This window comes from Phodopus roborovskii, unplaced genomic scaffold (genome assembly GCF_943737965.1).
Source record: "Phodopus roborovskii unplaced genomic scaffold, PHOROB, whole genome shotgun sequence".
In the NCBI taxonomy this organism is placed as follows: Eukaryota; Metazoa; Chordata; class Mammalia; order Rodentia; family Cricetidae; genus Phodopus; species Phodopus roborovskii.
In genome coordinates, this window is record NW_026126563.1 from 16,034,205 (window position 1) to 16,057,455 (window position 23,251).

General features: G+C 38.2%; 1 protein-coding gene across 1 annotated transcript in view; it reads left to right on the top strand.

The window, feature by feature from the left end:
• Positions 1–19,378, top strand: part of Taf4b (TATA-box binding protein associated factor 4b) — a 103,777-nt gene extending 84,399 nt beyond the window's left edge. Inside the window, exon 15 of the mRNA XM_051202077.1 lies at positions 19,070–19,378. Within this exon, the coding sequence (XP_051058034.1) occupies positions 19,070–19,237 (168 nt within the window). The 3' untranslated portion in view covers positions 19,238–19,378. The remainder of the gene's footprint in view (positions 1–19,069) is intronic.
• Positions 19,379–23,251: the final 3,873 nt, after the last annotated feature.

The following is a 23,251-nucleotide window of genomic DNA, read 5'->3' on the forward strand; positions in this document are numbered from 1 at the left end:
AGCCTGTGGGTGGGGGGAGATGTCAGAGAATGGAGCCTGCCACTAGCTAACCGTTGATGTCTGGAGGTCTCTACAGACAGACAGGAAGTGACAAAGTTGGACAGAAACAGGATATAAGCAGGGAGAAACAGGAAATCACTCTCTTTCTCTGCTGAGATGCTTAGGAGGTTAGGTATGCTGTGGTTTGCTCCTCTCTGATCGCTTAGCATTTTCCTTAGCATTTTGTTTGTTTTTTTTTTAAATCTAGACCAATTAAAAGCTCCTTTTATAATTTCTAATGGTATTTTTATGTGTTTATTTTATTTCTCTATTTAGAAATGTCAATAAAACCAATATTCCTTATTTGCTTGAGTCTATCAATCTTAGACATAGCAAATACAATTACATATTTTTTATTAGAGATTAAACAGGCATGCTGGGTGAGTACTCAATTTTAGAATTAGAATGGTGAGATAGAATATGTCTACTAATTGGATTTTTTTTTTTTAATGCTGCTTGCATGTGCTTTTGATTAGAGTATTAGCTTAGAATAGACTCAACTAATGGCAGTACCTTCTGTGGTATGTTTAGAGATGTGTGGAATGTCATTTTGACTCAACTTTGAGTGTTATTTTCTCACTGTGTTGCTGTGACTCCCTTCAAACATGTTATTAGAATTTGGTAGCAATGTGAGTGGTCAGGTCCACCCACTGAAAGCTACCCAGAATTCTGTGGGTAGGTAGTTAGGTTCCTCAATAATAGTTGGAGTTAACCACCATATTCTAGGATTGTTTTTGTTTGTTTTGTTTTTAAAGACAGGTCTCATGTAGCTTAGGCTGGCCTCCAACTTGCCATATATTAGAGGATGTTCCAGAATTTTTGGGTCCTTCCACCTCTTAAGGGTTGAGATTACAGGTGTCTACCACCACACCCAGTTTTTTGCAGTGCTAGGGGATCAAACCCAGAGTTTTGTTCGTGCTAGGCAAACTTTCTGTCAACTGAGCTACTGTCCCTGTCTACACTCTAGGATTTTATAGCATCATCCAGATATTTTTTTTTTTTTTTAGTTTATAAGTTTCCTGTTCAGATGTTGTAATAAACATGGGGTTTTTGTGAATGTAAAATTCTAGCAACGCCAACTTCTCAGACTTTTATACCAAATGTACCATACTATACAGCTGAGTTACTGGGCACATCTTGCAGGTTGCCTTTGAAATCTTAGTATAAGTTTAAAAGAATCAACTGAACTTGATTATTAAATTTGAGATGTAATTTATATACAGAAAAAAAAATGTGCTGGGTTTTATTATAATTATTTCTTAAACTCAAGATAAAACAGTTTTTATGACCTTCCTGAAAGTTTAATCATACTTTCTTTTTAACTCAAACTCCATTGCAATCACTGTTTTAATTTCTTTCTTTTCTTCAGATTTAATTTTTTTTTTTTGTGTGTGTGTGTGTGTGTGTGTGTGTGTGTGTACACTTATAGGGGAGTGCATCCAAGGACAGAAGAAGGTATCATCTGGAGCTGGAATTTCAGACAGTTTTAACCACCTAAAGTGGTTGCTGGGAACTGAACTCAGATGCTCTGCAAAAATAGTATGAACTACCAGCCCTTGAACTGCCAATGCCTTAATGTCTATTGCTGTACCTTAGTTTTGCCTGCTTTAGAGTTTTGAATAATTGAAAATTACGAAATAATGACCTCCTTTTTTTGTGTCTGAGTAGTTTGATTCAGCACAATGTTTTTGAGGTTTATTTATGCTGACCCTTGTAGTATTATAGTCCTGTTAGTGCAGAGCAGCTGTAGAATGTATGAAAACTAGTTTGCTTATTCATTGAATAATTGGTTGGTTTACAGATTTTGCACAGTGCAGATAAAGTGGCTATGATCTTGCTTGTAAAAGTAATTTTATGGATATGCTCTTATTTCTCTTAGGTAAACTATTGGAGCATAGAAAAGTCATATGCTTAACTTTCCAAAGAGCTCTAAGTGATTTTCATCTAACTGTACTACTTCCTAATACTTTGAGCAATGTGTTTTTGTTGTTGTCTTGGAAGAAGGGAGGACAATTATATTAAAGTAAAAAGATTTGCTCCAAGTTTGTAAAACTTTACTATGTTATTGGTTTTTTTTTTTTTTTTTTTTTTTTTTTCCCCCTCTTAGAATCTTTATGGTTTTAACTTTTTTCCTTTTAGATCTTTTATCTGTCTTGCCATTTTCTTGTCTGGTGTTAGGTGTGGGTTGAATTTTTTCATACAGATGTCCTTACTGTGCCCTTTTAAATTTGTTGAAGCTTGTTTATTGGTGTTGGTCAGTTTGAATGATTAGCTGGGAACATTATCAGTAGAGTGTCTGTAATCGTCTGTTTTCTAACTAGTTTATTTGGGGCTAGAGGTGCTTATTCCATGAAGTTTTGAGAGAAGGTGGTGTAAGCTACTGTGATTATAAGCCTACCTGTTTTGCTTTTATTATAAGATGACTTGTTTGTAGGCACAATATATTATGTCTTTATATATATATATAATTGTCCTTTTGTCATAATGAAATGATCATCATTTCTAGAAATATTCTTTTTGTGTGGAAGCCTGCTTCCTTTACTATTTTATAGCTAAGATAGCTTTCTCATGCCAAATATTTTTGGTTTGTCTTTTCTACACACAAACTTCTAAACTTAACTGTATCTTTGTTTATAGTTGGTCTTTAAGAATACCATATCAATTGACCTTTTTTTTTATTTCTCCTGTATGTTACTATTTATCAAAATTCATTGTGTATCTTTTGTCTTTTTACCTTTTTGTTGTACCTGGTTTTTTTTTTTTTTTTTTTTTTTTTTTTTTTTGTCTTTTTAGTGGAGTCCGTATCTGTTTAAGTGCACAATATGTATCTTTGACTGTTCCCAACCTTGAGGTAGTATCATTCATTTTATGTAGGAGCCTTGTGAGCCACCACCCATATGCTTTCTGTCCTTTGTGCTGTTGCTGCCTTTGCCTTTCCTCTGTACTGTGTGCTATTGCTTAGCCCTGTAGCCTATGAAGAATATATGGAAAAGCACCACTGCTAGTGCTCTCTGTTTTCCTGTCAGTCCAGATTTATTTTTCTAGGAGCATATTCTGTCCTGTATGCAGCTCACCAAGTATAATTCACAAACTTATAAATGAAGCTACTGTTAATGCATTCAGACCTTTAGTTGTTCAACACAATTTCCTTCATGGCTCTCCAAGTATGAAACTAGAGTTCCTTCACTGTCAGTCCTTTGAAAAACTTTTAACAAAATGTAAAACAGATCTAGACATAGTTTACATCAGTTTTCTGGTGACTTGGCAGGTACTTTTTAGGACAGCCCTTAATTGTATTTTTATACTTGGCCACAGGAGGCAGTCAAGTTATGTCTTTCAGAGTTGGCTGCTATTTGGACATTTGATGTAGGGTTTTGTTTGTTTGTTTACTTTTGTTTGTACATTCCAACCAAAGTTTCCTTTCCTCTCCATCTCCCCTTCTCTCTACCTCTCCCACATCTACCACTCCTACTGTTTCTCTTCAGATAATTGTGGGCCTCATATGGCTATCAGCCAGCCAAGGTATATCAAGTTGCAATGAGACTAGGTTCCTCCTCTTCTATTAAGGCTGGATGAGGAAATCCAGAAGGAGGAATGGCTTCCCAAAGCCATTCTGGATCTTGAGGTAGATTGATTCCCACTTTTGCGTGAAACCAACATATCGTTGTCCAAAGTGGCTATACAAGTTGCACTCCCACCAGCAGTGGAGGAATATTCCCTTTGCTTCATATACTCTCCAGCATGAGCTGTCATTTGAGTTTTTTAACTTAGCCATTCTGACAGGTAAGATGGGATCTCAGAGTCATTTTGATTTGCATTTCCTTGGCGGTTAAGGATGTTGAACATTTCTATAAGTGATTCTTGGCCATTTGAGATTTTTCTATTGAGAATTCTCTGTTTAGCTCTGTACCCCATTTTTCAATTGGGTTACTTAGTATTTTGTTACCTATGTTTTGAGTACTATGTATTTTGGAGATCAGCCCTCTCTCAGATGTGGGATTGGTTAGTGAAGATCCTTTTCCATTCTGTAGGCTGCTGTAACAGAAGCACAGACATTAAGATCAATAATTAATAAATGGGACCTCATGAAACTGAAAAGCTTCTATAAGTTAAAGGATACTGTCAATAAGACAAAAAGACAGCGTATAGAATGGGAAAGGGTCTTCATGAAACCTACATAAGACAGAGGGCTGATCTCCAAAATATATATAGAACTCAAGAAACTAGACATTCGATATACTTCAGTGTTTTATTACTTGGCCAGCTGAAGTACCTTCTCAATATTTTGAAAATGGGGGGGAGGTCTTTAAAAGGACCATTGTTTTGAATAAATGCCATCTGATGATAACTTAGTGAGAGTAGATAGATTAAAAATAAAACACCTTTTTAGAGGACTGGACAATAATTTATAACTATACCATCTAATAACTTTACATTTTTCTTCCAGATTTGTTGGGCTTAATGCTGAGACTAGCAGCACCATTTTGACTCAGAAGGGCCAAAGACTGTTGTTGGCTCGATTTCATTGTTCATTTGTACCAGTTACATTATTTTGTGATACTGGACCCTGCACGGGATGTGGAGGTGGGGGGGGTCAACCTACATGCACTGGTCATATCCTTTTTCAGTGACTGTAAAAATCTTTGTAGGTCATGACATCCTCTTCAGTTCAGAGAGTGATGGGTTAGAGATAACTGCACTGCAGACTTAAAAGTCTTAGATCACCAGGAAAGTGCATGGGAATGCAGTAAGTCTGGGGCTGGGCAGGTTGGTGATTATTGGCATTGGGGAAACATGCTGCCTGGCTTGAAACCTTAAACATTTCAGTGTTGGGACTTGAGGATAGGATAGCTGGCCTGGAGAATGCCATTCCAGGAAGAAAGCATACTGTTTGTTATTAACTGGCTGCATTAGAGAGAGAGTTTTTCTTCCATGTTTGGTAGTTTGCAACAGGAATATAGAAATGAGAGACAAGACTGGCTTTATTGTGATTGTAAATGATTCTCTCTCTCATATGTATGTATGTATGTATGTATGTATGTATGTGTATGCACACACACAGACCCTATGTTTGTGTATTTGAATTTGGTCCTGTATAATTTTAGTCATTGGCACATTTTAAGCAGGATAACCATATTGCCAGGTTATTGTTTAGAACATTGATTCACACTGCAGTATAAGCAATAGTAATACAAGAGATAGACTGTTTAAAAACTCATTTTTCAAGTAGTAGGTAATAAAAGTGAAAGTTGAATGAAGCGATTAGGATTGGTAAGAGTGTAGGTAGATGGTAGTGGAAGGAAAGGCTGAGGGGCTCATCTAGGTCTCTGGGTTGGGCATTTTATGTACATACATGTATACTCTTTGAAATAAAATAGAGAGGAAGAAGGGAAGGAATAATGATTCAGAGTATGTTGAATGTGGGATGTGAGTGATACACTTATTCGGAAGCTTTGTTAGAAAACTGGACAGTGGGGCCTGACGTAAAGATGAGTGTTATTTCCTTTGTATTTCCTTTGTAGCCGACATAATTTCAGAACTGCAATGAAAGTTCAGATCTTGTGTGTGGTTCAATGCCACGTAAGTCTCTTTTTAAGTATACTTAGGAATGACAAGATTCTTGGGCAGGGATAGACATGTTGGACTGCTTGTGCCATGCTACAACTGTGAAGGATAAAATGAACTTAGGGTAAGACATAGCTTCAAAAGTTCTGCTTCTTGACCAGCAGAGGGCAGTCAGTCTTAATGTTCAGTATGTTCTGCTGTGTTCCTTTTAAGGCTTAGAAAGCTTAGTTGTTTTTTGGTTTTGTTTGTTTTTTTTTTTTTTTTATTTGAGTCAGGGTATTGTGTAGTCCAGACTGGTCTCCAACTCACTGTGTCTATGTGGTTCAACTTGAGCTTTCGATCTCCCTGCCAACTGACATATGTTGCTCGGTGAAAGCTTAGTCTTTTAAGTATAGATTCTGTATATTTGAGTATAGATTCAGTTGCATTGGGTCAGGCAACAATTCATTTATTTATTTGGGGTGGTTCTATATGTCTGTGCAGTTGTGTTTACATCTGCATGTGTAGACCAGAAGAAGGTGATGGATGTCTGTCACACTCTCCACCTGCTTCACTCAAGAAAGGGTCTCTTCCTGAACTTGGAGCAGTCCTCCTGTTTCATTGCCTCCCTCCATCTTTTTTCGTGTGGCTTCTGGATATTTGAATTTAGGTCCTCATGCTTCTGCAGCAGCCTCTCATCTACTGAGCCAGCCCTAGTGTACTTACTTATCCTTGCTTCTGGGGCCTAGAAAATGTTGAGTCTTTATTCTGGAACCAGGTCTCATTCTGATCCCTAAATCCCATGTCTAACCTTTTTTCTTCCTTCAAGTTTAAAAAGACTTGGATCCACCATAAGAGCTGTTAGAATGAATTGGCAGTGGGCCTTACTGTAAATTGGACAGACTCTGAGAAATGTGGTGTACCAATGCTTCCAGTTCCTCTCTATTAAAAATGTCCCAGTTTTTGTGCTTGATTAACTGTTAAGGTTCAGAGAACATTTGTGTTTTCTGAGTCTTAAAATTCAGGGAACAGTGTGGAGTCAGCTAGAAACAGTGTTTGATAAGATTATAGCAGTTTTTCTGTGGTTTTATTGGAGAAGTATAGGAAAGATGTCTGTAGAAATGTCCATTGTCTACCAGCAACATGTGGAAGTAACCATTAGTATACCTTTTAGCTTTAAGCATGGAAAGTTCCACTGAGGTTTAAATAGCTCACTGAGAAACGAGAGGAACATAACATTTATCTTTCTCTAAAGTTAGTGAGTTGGTGATTTACTGAAAACTTGAGAGAATAGAATACAGGTGGTAAACTTTGATTAGGAGAGAAATTCTGGAGTAATGTTATATTCTTTCCTGCTTCCAAGCCGTCAGTGACTCCCAAATGACCAGTTATTTCATTCAGATGATTAAGGTCAGCATTTAGAGTTGCACACTGTATTGCTGTCAGTGCCCTTGTTTACAGTTTAAGAAACTGAAACACAGAGAAGTAGAAGTAAGTAGTTTGAGGTTGTTTATGAAGTTGATGACTAGTTTTTTCCATCTTGTGACATGATACTTGATCTGGATCGCAGTATGGGTTGGCATGAAACCAGGTTATTTTGGATGGTGACATTGTTTTAGTAGAATATTTTTATTCTTTTAGAATTTCATGAATTCTTATAATCATTTTGATCAGATTCACCCTGACTCTCCCCCTAATTCTTTCAAATTCACTACTGATCTCCTTGCTTCCTCCCAACTTCATATCCTCTTTTAATATCCACCAAGTCTGATTTGTGTTACCCGTCCACTAACATATGTGGGGCCATCTACTAGAGCATGGTTGATTACCAGGGCCACACCCTTAAAGAACACCAAGTCTCCTTCCCTCAGAAGCCATCAGCTGTCGGTAGCTTCTCAGCTTGTTGCAAGCAGATCATGAGCCACATCCCACTGTTTTCCTGACCAACACAGTAGTTGTACGTGCATGAGTACAGTGGTCCTGTCGTGTCCCCAAGACACTGTTTTGATCAAGTTCTCCCTGACCCTGACTCTTAGAATCTTTCTGCCCTTCTGCAAGGATGGTAACATTTGGATAAAGGTCCACGTGAAGTGAGGGGACCTGTGGCAGAACTCTTAAAGCTACTTAAGTCACATAGCTCTTGTTTAGGCTAACTTGATGTAACAGTAATATAACAAGAAAAAGTTTAAAGACTTTTACAGATTTTATTTTATGCTACTTGATCTATTATTATTACGGTTAAATAAGGATCAGGATAAACAAATAGGCCAAATAGACGTTTATTCAGGGAGAAATAACTTACAACCTAGACAGATGAACACCAGGGAATTCCACCTGATGCTCTCCTGTCCGAGTCAGCAAGAGAGCTTTTTCCAGCTCTCTCTCTCTGACCTCCTTCCACAGGTCACTTCCGCCTGTGGCTCCACCCCCCAATGGGCGTGGTCCGTGCCACAGAAGGACTATCTCACTACATATTATGTAAGTGGGAATAAAAATTTGGATGGCTGGTTGTTTTTTGGCCATTGTTAAATGGTGCTATATCTAAAGCTGTTAACTACTTTCTCCTTACAAGAATCAAAGACTTTTTGCTGACTTATAGGTAGAAATAAGAAGTTTTGTTCAGTGATACAAACTAACAAATCAGTGAAGCTAGTTTAATTGGTCTGTAGTTCTAGATGGTGCTGACATCAGGTATTGGTGAGTTGGATTTTGTTCCATTTTATTCTTTCATCTTAGTAAGAAACCCTATTGAAGAATATCCTCATTTGAGAAGTGGATTAGGAATCCCTCTGTTTCAGAAACAAACAATGCACTCTTTATAAAAGCCTGCTTTTTCCTTGTATACTCTCCCTGAACTACATTAGTGATTCAGCCTTGGCACTGGAACCTGAGTGAACTTTGGGGAAAGGAGCTGGTGGCATGGAAGAGAAAGAAAACTGGGGGGAGAGACAGGCTTAGTGTTGATGGATATAAGCCTTCGTCTGTTAACCAAGGGTTATCTGATTATTGTGGCTTTGCCACTGTGAAGCCAACCAGTCAGAATTGTTAACTATCCCAATTATAAAAATGTCAGCAATTTATTTTGCCCACAGACTCAAGAGTTTGACTTTCTAAGACAGTCATGATTTGGGGAACAGAGAATGCTATCACCTTTGTGAAGTTGTGAATTATGAAAGGCATTTGTGATGGATTGTAGAATGTCCCTTGGGGTTTGTTTCATTTATAACATTGCCTCAGGCCTGCTTCTGCATCCTGTTGGAATGACCTCCTTTTCAACCCTGGGCTGACAGCTATAATGCAGCTCTTCCCCTTGGATTCTTCTGGGTTGTCACATGACAGACATGAACTGTGACACCTTTGTTCCTTAACCCCAGATGGTTGGGTTTCTGTTTTCTTTACGTTTAACAGCGTTATCTTTTTACAATTGTCTTTTAATTTTCTACAGTGTTGGTCTTCTCCCCCCCCCCTCCTTTTTTTCTTTTTTTTTTGGGCTAGTAGTTTAGTTTTTTATCAGATTGCAGCACTGTTGCAGAAGAAATATAAGCCAAATCATAACCTAATCAGTGGTCAGAATAAGAAGGAAGCATCATGGGAACTTAAGAAAACTACTGTGCCATTTGAGCTTCTCCTTGCTCTCTAAGAAGGCTCACTGCCTGACTCCTGAAGCCTTGCTTGTACAGAGACTTGGCAAAAATAGAACCATGCATGCAGTAGTGTAGTGTTCTTTTGTGTCCTGGGTCCTCTCAGTTGTTACAGCTTACTTCACTACATGTGACTTTTGGTAAAAGTGACATTTCTAAGTGTTTTCTGAGGCATTTAAAATTTTATATAAGATGGTAAACTTGGCTGCAGGGAGATGCTTGGGGTGTACACTGAATACTAATATGTATATATTTATAATTGTCAAGAACATATCATTTTATGGCTGAAGAAAACCCTGCTCTGAGCTGAAAATGTAGGTAGGTAAAGTCCATGTTGCTGAAAGCCCTGGGTTGGGTCCCACTACCATATAAACCAGGCATGGCGGCACACATCTGTGATTCTAACCCTAGGAAGTGTACAGAAAGGAGGGCCAACATTCAATGTTTATCCTTGGCTGCAAGGTGATTCATCTAACTATCCCTGCCTCCCTCCCGCCTGCCCGCAGAAATCTTGTGAAAATATTTCACATTGACAGTAGTAAGTTGCTGTCGTTGCACACCTGAGTAGCAAGGCTTGCAGAGAAGAAAGACACTAGATAATTCACTCTGGACTCCCATGCTTGTTTGGTCATAGCTCACTACTTGGAATGGACAGATTATATTCTGCACCTGCAGCACTCTGAACTGTAGGTGGTGTAGAGGACAATCCTCTTTTCTTCATGGGCGGTTTATGAACAAAATCAACCTAATGAGAGAACAGATGTGCTTAGGATAGTATAGCCCTCAAAAACTGAAGAAAATATGTTTGACTAGGTAAAACGCCCCCAATGTCATGTCATGAACATGCATGAAATTAGGTTGCCTAATTTTGACTGTTTTGTTTTCTTTTCTTTTTCTTTCGTTTTTGTAGACTTTACATACCATTCCCTGCTCTGTCAAAAATGAACAAAAATTGTGAAGGGAATGACAGTGTTATTAAAACAGAATGGGAAGATTTGATTCCCATGTTACCTAAGTATCATTGTGTAAGTCTTGAGTAGATGATGCAGAGTTGCCAATTCTACCAAAATGTTTTTTCTTTGCACTTTAAGGTTTTACAAAATTAATTTATTATCGTGTGTGCATTCATGATACATGTGTGGGTGTTCATGCCTTACTCTCCTGTGGAAGTCAGAAGAAAAATTTGAAATTATTTCTCTCCTGCCTTTACTCAGGTTCCAGGGATCAAACTCATGTCTCCAGGCTGGCTTGTGCTAAATGTGTCTTTACCACCGAACCATCTTCTCCAGCTCTGAAGTTATTTTTCAAAACAAAATATAGTTTTAAAATGAAATAAAAGACAAAAGATTTATATGATCTGGAGAGTCTCAATGCGCAATTGTATGGATTAGAATGGCCTGCCTGTGCAGGATTATCTTGATTATGTTATTGTAGATTAGAAGACGCACCATTCCCTGATAAAGGGATCTAAACTGTAAGAATATAATGCTTAGTGCAAACTGAGTGAAAGCATGAATGTATCTGTGACTCTATTGTGTCTGTGGATATAATATGACCCTTTTTCTAAAGGCCCTGCTGCTGTGGCTTCCCTGCTCTGATGGACCTGTAACCAGACTCTTGATTATATACCCCACACATACGTACACGCACAATGAAATTACCAGTTTTACTTTTCCTCCACCATAGCCTTTTTTTTTTTTTTTTTTTTTTGCCATTTTATTTAATTAAGCGATACCTTTTTCTAGTACTCCCCTTCCTCTCATCTCCTCCCCCCGCCCCCATGTTCCAAATTTACTCAGGAAATTTGTCTACTTCCCCTTCTTAGGCGGATCTATGTATGTCTCTCTTAAGGTCCTCTATATTCTCTAGGTTCTCTTTAGTTGTGGCCTGTAGGCTACAACTAATCTAATAGCCACTTATGAGTGAGAATATATTAATATTTGTCTTTCTGGGTGTGGGTTACCTCACTCAATATGGCCTTTTCTAGTTCCATCCATTTGCCTGCAAGCTTCAAGATGTCAATTGTTTTTTGTTGTTGTTTGTTTGTTTGTTTGTTTTAACTGCTTAGTAGTACTTCATTGTGCAAATGTACCACATTTTCCTTATCCTTTCTTCAGTTGAGGGGCCTCTAGGTTGTTGCCAGGTTCTGGCTACTATGAATAATGCTGCTGTGAACATAATTGAGCAAATGTCCTTGTGGTGTGAGCTTGCACCCCAAAGTGGTATTGCTGAGTCATGAGGTAAATTGACTCCCAATTTTCTTAGAAGCCACCATACTGATTTCCAAAGTGGCTGTACAAATTCGCACTCCCACCAGCAATGGAGGAGTATTCCCCTTGTTCCACATCCTAGCCAGCATGAACTGGTTTTTGATCTTAGCCATTCTGACAGGTGTAAGATGGAATCTCAGAGTTGTTTTGATTTGCATTTCTCTGATGACTGAGGATGTTGAGCACTTCCTTAAATGTCTCTCAGCTATTTGAGATGCCTCTGTTGAGAGTTCTCTATTTAGATCTGTACCCCATTTTTTATTGGATTATTTGATCTTTTGATGTCTAGTTTCTTGAGTTCTTTGTATGTTTTGGAGTTCAGCCCCCTGACAGATGTGGGGCTGGTAAAAATTTTTTCCCATTCTGTAGGCTGCCATTTTGTTTTGATAACTATGTCCTTTGTTAACAATCGCTTCTCAGTTTCAAGAGGTGCCATTTATTCATTGTCGCTCTCAGTGTCTGTGCTACTGGTGTTCTATTTAGGAAGTGCTCTCCGGTGCCAATGTGTTCAAGGGTTCTTCCCATATTCTCTTCTATGAAGTTCAGTGTGGTCTGTTTTATATTGAGGTCTTTGACCCATTTGTACTTGAGTTTTGTGCGTGGGGATAGATATGTATCTATTATCATTCTTCTACATGTGGACATCCAGTTATACCATACCGTTTGTTGAAATGGTTTCTTTTTTCCATTTTATAATTTTAGCTTCATTGTCAAAAATCAAGTTTTCACAGGTGTGTCATTTTATGACAGGGTCTTTGATTTGATTCCACTGGTCCACCTGTCTGTTTTATGCTAATACCTACCTAGCTGTTTTTATTACTTTTGCTCTATAATAGAATTTGAAGTCAAGGATGGTGACTCTAGAAGTTCCTTTATTGTCCAAGATTGTTTTAACTATCCTTGGTTTTTTGTTTTTCAGTATGAAGTTGAGTATTGTCCTTTCTAGATCTGTGAAAAATTTTGCTGGGATTTTGATGGGTATTCCATTGAATCTGTACATTTGTTTTGGTAAGATGGACATTTTTTGCTGTTAATCCTACCTATCCAAGAACAAGGGAGATCTTTTTGTATTCTGATGTCCTCACTTTCTTTCTTCATAGACTTAAAGTTCTTGACATACAGGTCTTTCACTTGTTTGGTTAGAGTTACCCCCAAGATATTTTGTTATCTGCGGCTATTGTAAAGGGTGATGTTTCTCTGATTTCTTTCTCATCCCATTTATCATCTGTATATATGAGGGCTACTGACCTTTTTTTTTTTTTTTTTTTTTTTTAAGTTAATCTTGCATCCTGCTACATTACTGAAGGTGTTTATCAGTTGTAGTAGTTCCCTCATAGAATTTTGGGGGTCGCTTATGTAAACTATCATATCATCAGCCAATAGGGACAATAGGGAGAGTTTGACTTCTTCTTTTCCAATTTGTGTCCCCTTGGTCTTCTTTTGTTATCTTAATGCTCTAGCTAGAACTTTGAGTACTTTATTGAATAGATATGGGGAAAGTGGACAACCTTGTCCTGTTCTTGATTTCAGTGGGATTCATTTGAGTTTCTCTCAGTTTAGTTTGATGTTGACTGTTGGCTTGCTGTGTATTGCTTTTATTATGTTTAGGTATGTTCCTTGTATCCCTAATCTCTTTATCATGGAGGGATGTTGAATATTTCAAAGTCCTTTTCATCATCTAATGAGATGATCATGTGAGTTTTTGTTATTGTTGTTTGTTTGTTTTTTCTTTTCACTTTGTTTATATGGTGGATTACTTTGATGGATTTTCATATGTTGAACCATCCCTGCATCTCTGGGATGAAGCCTACTTGATCATTGTGGATGATTTTTCTGATGTGTTCTTGGATTCATTTTGCCAGTATTTTATTGAGCATTTTTGCATCAATGTTCATGAAGGACATTACTATGTAATTCTCTTTCTTAGTTGTGTCTTTTGTGTATTGGTTATCAGGTTAGCTATAGTCTCATAAAAAGAGTTTGGCAATGTTCCTTCTGTTTTTATTGTATGGAACAATTTGAGGAGTATTGGTATTAGCTCTTTTTTTAATTTCTGGTAGAATTCTATGTTGAAACCATCTGGCCCTAGGTTTATTTGGTTAGAAGACTTTTGATGAATATTTCTATTTCCTTTGAGGTTATAGGTCTACTTAATTTGTTTATCTGGTCTTGGTTTAACTTTGGTATTTGGTATTTATCCTGAAAATTGTTCATTTACTTTATATTTTCCAGTTTTGTGGACTACAGGTTTTTGATGTATGGCGTGATGATTTTCTGGATTTCTTCAGTGTCTGTTGTTATGTCCCCCTTTTTATTTTTGATTTTTGTTAATTTGAATATTCTTTGTCTGCCTTTTGCTTAGTTTGGTAAAAGGTTTGTCTGTCTTGATTTTCTCAAAGAATTGGTTCTTTGTCTCATTGATTCTTTGTATTTTTGTTTGTTTATTTCTATTTTATTGATTTCAGCCCTCGATTTGATTATTTCCTGTTGTCTACTCTTCCTGGGTGAGTTTGCTTCATTTTGTTCTGGAGCTTTCAATTGTTCTGTTAGTCATTAGTGTGAGATTTCTCTAGCTTCTTCATGTAGGCATTTAGTGCTATAAACTTTGCTCTTATTACTGCTTCCATTGTCTCCTATACATTTCAATATGTTGTGCTGTCGTTTTCATTAAATTTGAGGAAGTCTTTAATTTCTTTCTTCCTTGACACAGTATTGATTCAGTTGAGCATTGTTCAATTTCCATGAGTTTATGAACTTTCTGCAATTAGTGTTTTTGTTGAATTCTAACTTTAAGCCGTGGTGATCTTGTAAGATACAGGGCATTATGAATATATATCTGTTGAGGTTTTCATGAAAAAGGTATATTATTTTGTGTTTGGATGGAATGTTTATCTGCCTTTATTTCTCTGTTAAGTTTGTTGGGAAGATGTGTCTAGTAGAGCCTTGAAGTCTCCCACTATTGGTGTGTGGGGCTTGATATGTGATTTAAACTTTAGTAATTTTTTTTTTTTTTTACTCGTGAGTGCCTTTGTATTTGCAGTATAGATGTTCAGAATTGAGACTTCTTCTTGATGGATTTTTCCTGTGACAAATATGTTATGACCTCCATCTCTTTTGACTAATTTTAGTTTGAAGTCTATTTTGTTAGATACTAGGATAGTTACATCACTTTGTTTCTTAATCTTTTCCCAACCCTTTACTCTGAGGTAATGTCTATCTTTGTAGTTGAGGTATGTTTCTTGCATGCAGCAGAAGAACAGATTCTGTTTTTGTGTCTAATCTGTTAGCCTGTATCTTATTATATAGTCAGATTGAGTCCAACGATATTAAGGGATAATAATGACCAGTGATTGATGGTTTCTGTTGTTTTTTGGTGGGGATGGTGGCATTGTGTATGAGTTTCCCTTCTTAGGGATTTGCTGGTGTGGGATTATTCATTGCCCTTGTTTTTGTGGATATAGCTAACTTCCTTGGGTTGGAGTTTTCCTTCTCCATTTTTGTTTTGTTTTTGTATGTTTGTAGGGCTGGATTTGTAAATTGGAATTGTTTAAATCTGCTTTTGTTATAGAATATCTTGTTTTCTCCATCTATAGTGATTTGAAAGCTTTCCTGGGTAAAGTAGTCTGGGCTGGCATTTGTGGTCTCTTAGTTCTTGCGTAATACCTGATCAGGACCTTGTAGCTTTCTTTGTTTCCATTGAAAAGTCGGGTGTTATTCTGATAGGTCTGACTTTATATATTACTTGGCCTTTTTCCTTTGCAGCTCTTAATATTCTGTTTTATTCTGTATGTTTAGTGTTTTGATTATTATGTGACGAGTGGGTTTTGATTTGTTTTTCCCGGTTCATTGTATTTTGGTTTTCTGTAAACTTCTTATACTTTTACAGGCACGTCTTTCGTTAGGTTGGGAAAGTTTTCTTCTATGATTTTGTTGCATATATTTTCTGTGCCTTTAAGCTGGACGGACTACTTCTCTTCTATGTCTATTATTCTTAGGGTCTGTTTTTTCATGGTATCTCAAATTTCCTGGATACTTTGTGTTAAGAATTTTTTTGATTCAGCATGACCAATTAATTTTTTTCCTCTAGCATATCTTCAGCTCCTAAGATTCTCCCTTCCATCTCTTGTATGCTGTTGCTTATGCTTGCATCTGTAGTTCTTGATTGTTTAACCAAGTTTTCCATTTCTAGAGTTGTGTCAGTTTGTGTTTTCTTTATTGCCTCTATTTTAGTTTTCAAGTCTTGTACGGTTTACTTCACGTGTTTGATTGCTTTTTCTTTTCTTGGTTTTCTTTAAGAGATTTGTTGGTCTCTTGTAATTTTTTTGTTTGTCTTTTCCTCTATTTCTTCAAGGGAATTTTTCATTTCTTTAAGTACCTCAATCATCTTAATGTTGTTGTTTTCTGCTTCATCCGCATTGGAAAGTTCAGGTCTTGGTGCTGTAGAACTCAGTGTCTTGTGGTGCTGCATTGCTCTTTGTGTTGTTGAGTATATTCTTACATTGGTGTCTGCCCATCTCTCCCTCCAATCTGTTCAATTGACGCCTGTCCTTCATGGGGTCTCTTCTCCAGTTGGTGTAGTTGGGGGCTGTTGCTCTGGCAGGGTTGAGCCGCCAGTGATCACTCCTTCAGGTGTAGATGGGCCCAAGACTCAGATGGTCTTTCCTCTAGGGATAGGCGGGGCCAAGACTGTGGTGATCTCTCCTGTAGGTATAGGCAGGTTTGAGACTGAGGTTCAGATGGTTAGATAGTTTTGGCCCATGCTGTGGTGGTGGCCTACAGCAGCATCGATGCTGTCTCTCAGCATGCCCAGAGGCACTTCTTAAGATAGTTACTGGAAGCCACTGCTATTGATGCTTCTGCACTTCTCACTCAGCTGCTGATGTTCTCTTCCTCTCCCAGCTTCTAGGCCTCTCACTTGGCCACTGACCAAGAGTTTTAGTTTTATACATTTATCCTTCTAAGCAATTCTTTGTTTGGGACAAGCAAGGTGATTCAGTGGGTAGAAGTGCTTACTGTGAAAGTACAATAACTGTAGGTTGATCCCTGAAATCCATGATAGAAAGAAAGAACTTAATCTGACATCTACACATTTAATGTGGTATGTGCCCATCAGTCCTCATATGTACCATACACACGTATAAACAACAACAACAAAAATAATAATACTTCCTTTAATTAATTCCTTTAATTGCATTCATTTTACTTATTAATTTACTTACTTTGGTTTTTTGAGATAGGGTTTCTCTGTGTAGCTCTGGCTATCATGGAACTTGCCTATAGACCAGGCTGGCCTCAAACTCAGAGATCTACCTGCTTCTGCCTTGAGTACTGGGATTAAAGGCATGCATTGTTACTGCCTGGCTTCCTTTTACTTTTTTAGATTATAATTTAATTACATTTCTTCCTTATCCTTCCTCCCTCTAAGCTCTCAGGTATACCCTTCCCTGCTCTTTTTAAATTAATGGCCTCTTTTTTCACTAATTGTTGTTACTCACAGATGTGTTTGTTATGTATATGCATTATATACCTTCCTGAATATAGCCTATTGAATCCATCTATTACTTGTATATATGTTTTCAGGACTGACCATTTGGCAGTGAACAACTAATTGACGACATGCACTTTCCTTAGTTGCCTATGGTTCTTTGTGTTGGGTTGAGGCCTCGTGGGATTTTCTCTAACCAGTTTGGCATGTTCATTGGTGTCATCCTCAGACTTTAATTAATAGAAGACTCAATCTCACACAGCATACTTAATTTCTCTTATATGTAACAATCTTTAAGCCTTGGATGGAGTTGCAGTTGTATTGTGGATGTAGCTGTTAGGACAGGGTTCTACAACTCTGCATTTTTATTAGTTGTGGTTTCTGTAGTGATCTCTGACTGTTGCAGAGAGAGATGAGGGATGAAGACTACTCTTATCTGTTCATATAAGGACATGCTTATGGATTGTGGTTAGGGGTTGTGTTAGTTTAGTAAAAATAGTGGTAGATTCTCCTCCAGTAACCACCATTTTACTAGTACTCAATAATTAGCTCGATTTCCAGTACCAGGCATGGTTTCCCTTTTGTTGAGTGGGTCCAATTAGAGAGTTGTTGGTTACTGCCAAGTATACATGGCACTATTGCACCCAAAGGGTTATCATGCCATACTTGTTGTTCGTGTGGTTCATAGATGCCGTAGCTAGGAAAGACTGTTGGTTATCCTCTTCATTTTTTTTTTTTTTTTTTTAAGTAACATTAAGATGGCTCAGTGGATAGAGTAAGCACACAAAAGCCTGATAACCCAAGTTTGATTCCTGGAACCCACGTCATTTTAAATATAGGAGAAAACCAATTCCACAGAGTTGTTCTCGGGCCTACACAATATACAATAGCATGCATGTGCCTCCCTTCCACTCCATAAAATAATAGTAAATTAAAATTTTAACATAATAGCACATAGATGTCAGTGTTTAGGAAACTGTCTTAATGCAGGAGTACTGGGTTTCACTTAATTCTTGGGTGAATTTGATTCCTGTGTTGGTTGTTCTGTTTATAATCAGTAAATCAGGAAATTCAGTTAAGAAAATATTATTAGGCTAAGTGTGGTAGTGCATTGCCTTTAATGCCAACACTTCAACACTTGGGAGCAGAGGCAAGTAAAGTTCAAGGCCAACTAGAGCTAAATAGTGAGACCCTTTTTCAAAAAGAAAATGCTATGGATAATCATACTGTTTCCTCAAAATTTGTAAAGTTGGGAAGCTATAAATAATAGTCATTGTGCTTAGAAAGCTTCTGCTGTGTTTGTGATAGTATGGGAATATCCCATTGCAGAGGAACATGTAGCTAAAGTCCTCTAAAAGAGGATGAGATGTATATGATTGGAGGAAACCTTAATGGTTAGTGTTTACCATTCACCATCAATAAATAATATATCATAGCACAGTGGCTAACTTAAGATCAAAGTAAAAATGGAGTCCTATTCTACCTTGCTGTGAGGCTTAGGACACATGACTTCACCAGGCCAGGATTATTTTCCTGTTTGGTTTGAGCAGAGGGTAACAGCCCTCACAGACCTTGCTGCAATGTAGTATGAAAGAAAGAAGACAAATTTTTAAGTGAAGCTCTGGTCACTGGGGAGCCATTAAGAATTTTTGGCACTGTGGCATGAGATCTGAACTATAATAGACTTTTGTTATGTTTATTTTTACTATTGATGCACAAAAGACTGCTGTCCTTTGAGACAATGGATTTTTATGTTTATGTAACCCTTCATCAATACCATGATCAAAATAAATTCTCCCATCATTTTGAAGTTGTTTGTAAAATCTTTCAAGTGGGAAGTCTAACCTGGAAGGGGCAGGAGAGTGGAGCAGAGGAGCACCTGGAAGAGAAGAAATCATTTTAGAGGCAACTGCCAGCCCAGGAGAGAGAAGTGAATGATGTCATGACCTTGCTGGGTTTAGCCTTCCATAACACCTTCCCAATGGACAGTAGGCTCCTGTGTGCCACAAGAAACAGGTTTTCCTTTATGAGAGTCCTTGTCCTTATTTTAAACTAATTCTCTTCCTCTCCCCTCCCCCCTCCTCATTTAGGGCCTCAAAGATAACCCTTCTGCTTCTGGGACGTCCAGCCTAACAGCCACCAAAACATTGCTTCGTCCAAGAATCACAAGAATCTGCCTCAGGGACTTGATATTCTGTATGGAACAGGAAAGAGAAATGAAGTATTCTCGAGCTCTGTACCTTGCCCTTCTGAAGTGATCACTGCATCCATGCATCTGTCCATCAAGACGCTCCCTGTTTACTGCCAAAGAAGATAGAGAGAGCACTCTTGCCCTGTCCTGGAATCTACTCTGGAAAATAGTCACCAGTATGGAAGACCTCTGTTTACACTGACAAGCTCTTTTTTCTGCGTCTTGTCTGTATATTCTCTGGGTTCTTGCAGATGAGTATTTAGATGCTTCCTGAAAGTCGGTATGAAGTATACTATATAGAAGTATCTCCTTCCTACCTGTATTTAATTATAGCAGCTAGGATCTCCCTCTTACCACCTCCATTTTTTGTTTATTTTGTTTTGTTTTTTCCACACCATAGCAATAAGGTGCTCCCCTCTGATACAGGCTGCATCTAGATATAGGATAAAGGAAGAGTCCAAATGTATCCTGTGCTGAACCTGTCTCCTAGTGTTAGTTTTTATGCCTGCTATTAGAAGTTAATTAGTTAACTGTGACAGTTACCTTCTGGAATTGAAGTTTGACAAGCCTGTTTCAACTTGTGTCAGTTGAGCTAGAATTACAAATAGAGCGGATGGGACCATTTGTGCCTGAGGTTGCTGACTCTCTGGCTCCCCACACTGCACTGTTTCTGATCCCTAGTAAGGGGAAATCCTTGTTAGCTAAGTTTTAAAACTGAAATTGCTACTCATATACCTCACTGAAAAATGAAAAACTAGAAAGTACTGGAAGGAATATGAGGAGGCTTTGCATTCAGATTGACAATGGGAAAAATGAAAATGGCATTATGAGACAGACGTGTGTCCTGTGTTCCCAAGGAGGGTGGCTGCACGTGAAATGCCAAAGCTGGCCCTTGTTCTGGTGATGGGAAAAAAACTATTGGTCAACCAAAGAAGAAAATCTAGCAAACATTTAGTTATAGTACTGCAAAAGATTTGTTTTTGTATTATTTTAATTTCCAAGATGGAGTTCTTTCTTTTGTAAAGAATCTCCCGTTTACCCTATGTTTTAAGATGGAGTTCTTTTTTTATTTTGTAAAGAATCTCCCATTTACCCTATGTTTTAAGCATCTAGTACTTTTTAAAACTTACAACTGCTGGCAAGAACATTCTAGGACGCCCTTTGGATTGTCTACTTACAGGTGCTTTCAGTGTCTCGCCCTTGGGATGTGGCTCTACATGTGAGCAGCATGTTATGTACCACTCTCTTGAGGAGGAAGCTGATATTCAAAGCACCCCCTCCTCCAATTTTTAGAAATCTATCTGTGTAGATTATAATTGATAAAAAAAATAATAATGGACTGGGTTTGCGCTCTCCCCTTTAAAAAATAATAGTGGAATTGAAATCATATAGTGAAAGAATGCCACACCCTCCCAGAAGATAATTAAAGAAAAACGCTAGAGGAAGGATTCAGGGGAAACTCCTCTAGTATATCACTCTCCATCCTAGTATTCCCACAGGCCTGTTATGGCCATGTTCTATACTGTTGTAAGAGTTTAATTAGCCATAGTTTTTGTTTTAGCAAGTTATGTAAAATGCCGTAAATTATGTATATGTGAAAAAAGTAACTTAACAAGAAAACTATACCCAAAGTTGTTTTGTATATTTAAATGCTTTGCTTTATTTTTTGTAAAGTACAATGTAATGTGCTCCTACATTTGTGTAATCTTATTGACCAGATGTTTAAAATTATTTCAAATACACCATTAAAATAATTATTTTATGATTAAAAAACAAAAGACAAAATTTTGTTCAGTCACTGACTTTGCAGCAGTTTTCATTAATAGCCAGTCCCTGGAGGACTCAGATATGTCTGCCAGTGAGTCTCTTATTTATTTTGGACTGTGGACATTTGGTTCTGGAATCTCACTTAGATCTAAGTTGCTTTATCACTTCCCTTCCTTTGCAATAATTGTAAATTTGCCTGCTATTTGACTCACAAGAAAGCTAAGCATAGTTAGTATGAAAGCTTTTCTTGACCCATTGAGTTTCTTATCTAGAAACTCTTTTAAAATTTTTAATATAAAATATTTTTGTGATATATACACACACGTGTGTGGTGTATGTATGGGTGTCTTCCTGTCACCCCTCCCTCTGTCTTATATCTGGAAGCAAGGTCTCACTGAGTCTGGAGCTCACTGTGGCCAGCAGCTGCTCTGGGTCTTCTTGTCTCCACCTCTGAGCTCTGGGATTTCGGGAGCGTACCAGCATAGCTTTTTGCAAGGGTGCTGCGAATCCACACTTGGGACATTATGCTCACACAGCAGGCACTCCAGCCATGGAACCATTTCCTGAGCCCTTAATGTGAGTTTGGGAACCTGTGGTGCAGACTGTATGTTACACAAAGAAAAACAAATGTGTGTGTACAACATATTCTTCCACACAGTTGGGAAAGTAAAGGCTTTGGGGTAGATTTGGATTTCAGATGCGTTATCTTTAATACACAATGAGCATTGAATTTTTTTTTTTTAATATGAGTGCTATGGATCCAACTCAGGTTGTCACATTTGTATAACCATACTTTAACCCATTGAGTCGCCTCCCTAGCCTCAATAGTCTTCTTTTCTCAAAAGAAACGTTGAAACATATGTTTGTACTTTGTGTGCGTGCATTTGTGTTCATGAGCATGAACACATGGAGGTAAGAACAGTGTGCAGGGGTTGGCCTTCTTCATTACGTGGGACTGCAGGTCACTTCAGGCCATGGGGCTCGGCAGCAAGTGTCCTTCCTTACTCTGCTGAGCCATTTCAGTGACCCCAACAAGCACTTTTGAAACCTATAAAACTCTTCAAACTTAAAATGCACACGACATGTTTTGTATCATTAGAATTTTGTCAAGAGAAATTTGTTTAGAACTGAGACTTTATACTAGTGATGTCATGGTTCCAGCAGAAAACACAGCAATCAACATTAAGGCAAACTTTCTAGGAAAATTACAGGACCAAGATACATGTTGATTTGGACTTTATTTGTCTATTGTAGAATGAACCAGTTAAGTGTGTCTACAAATTTGCCCTCAAAAGTTCTAGTTATATTCTGCAGGGGGCAAAATTATATTGTGTCACATGTGTGAATGTAACCTAGTAGAAAGTTTTTACATTGTACCATTTGCCTTGTGATACTCTGTCACACTTGCTAATACCAGAGACAGGCTTCTCTGTGAGGGGTTGTGTTGATTAAGTTGATTAAGTGCTGCAGCATGCACAGCTGTCTCATAGGTCAAGCCGGCTCCACTCTACAGCAAGTCCTCGATGGAGATCCCATGTACTGGCATCATCAAAATGCTGGGGTCTCTGCATCTGGCCTGTATCTTTGCCTCTCCTGGCCTCTCCTTAAAGACTCCAGCGCTCCCTCATAGTTCCAAGCCTCAACTTCTGTTCATGAGCCCTTCTACCCTGGGTCTCTATCTACAGCAACTAAGTCTGTAACTTCACCAATGGCCTCTCCTCAGGGACTGTAGCCCTATCCACAGTACCAAGACTCAGCTGCTCTCCATGAACACTTCACACCTTTAAACCAGTACCACCTGAGTGACTCTTACAACTCCCAACATCAGCTAACAGCAAATGATACATCCCTGGATGCCTCTGGGACACAGCTTCTGTGTGCTGACCCAGAGGAAACAGTTTCAGAAGATTTCCCCTTTATGATGTCAGTCTCTGCTTAATCACTGCTTGTTTCTTAGCTTCTAATGGCCAGTATCAATTGTCACAGCAAAACAAAGATCTGGTCTCTTACTAATCACAGCCAGTTCTGTTGGCTAGTTCTGTGTGGACTTGACACAAGCTAGAGTCCTTTTTAGAAGAGGGAACCACAATTCAGAAATTTTCCCTACCATGTTTGCCTGTGGGCAGGCCTGTGGTGCCCTGTCCTGATTGATGACTGATGATGTGGAACAGCTCAGCTCTCTAGGCAGTGCCACCACTGGGGTGGTATCCCTGAATGCTGTAAGAACACATGCTGAGCAAGTCCGCAAAAACTCTCTTGCCACGGCCTTTTTTCCAGTTCCTGCCTCTGTGTGATGTGGAAGTATAAACTGAAA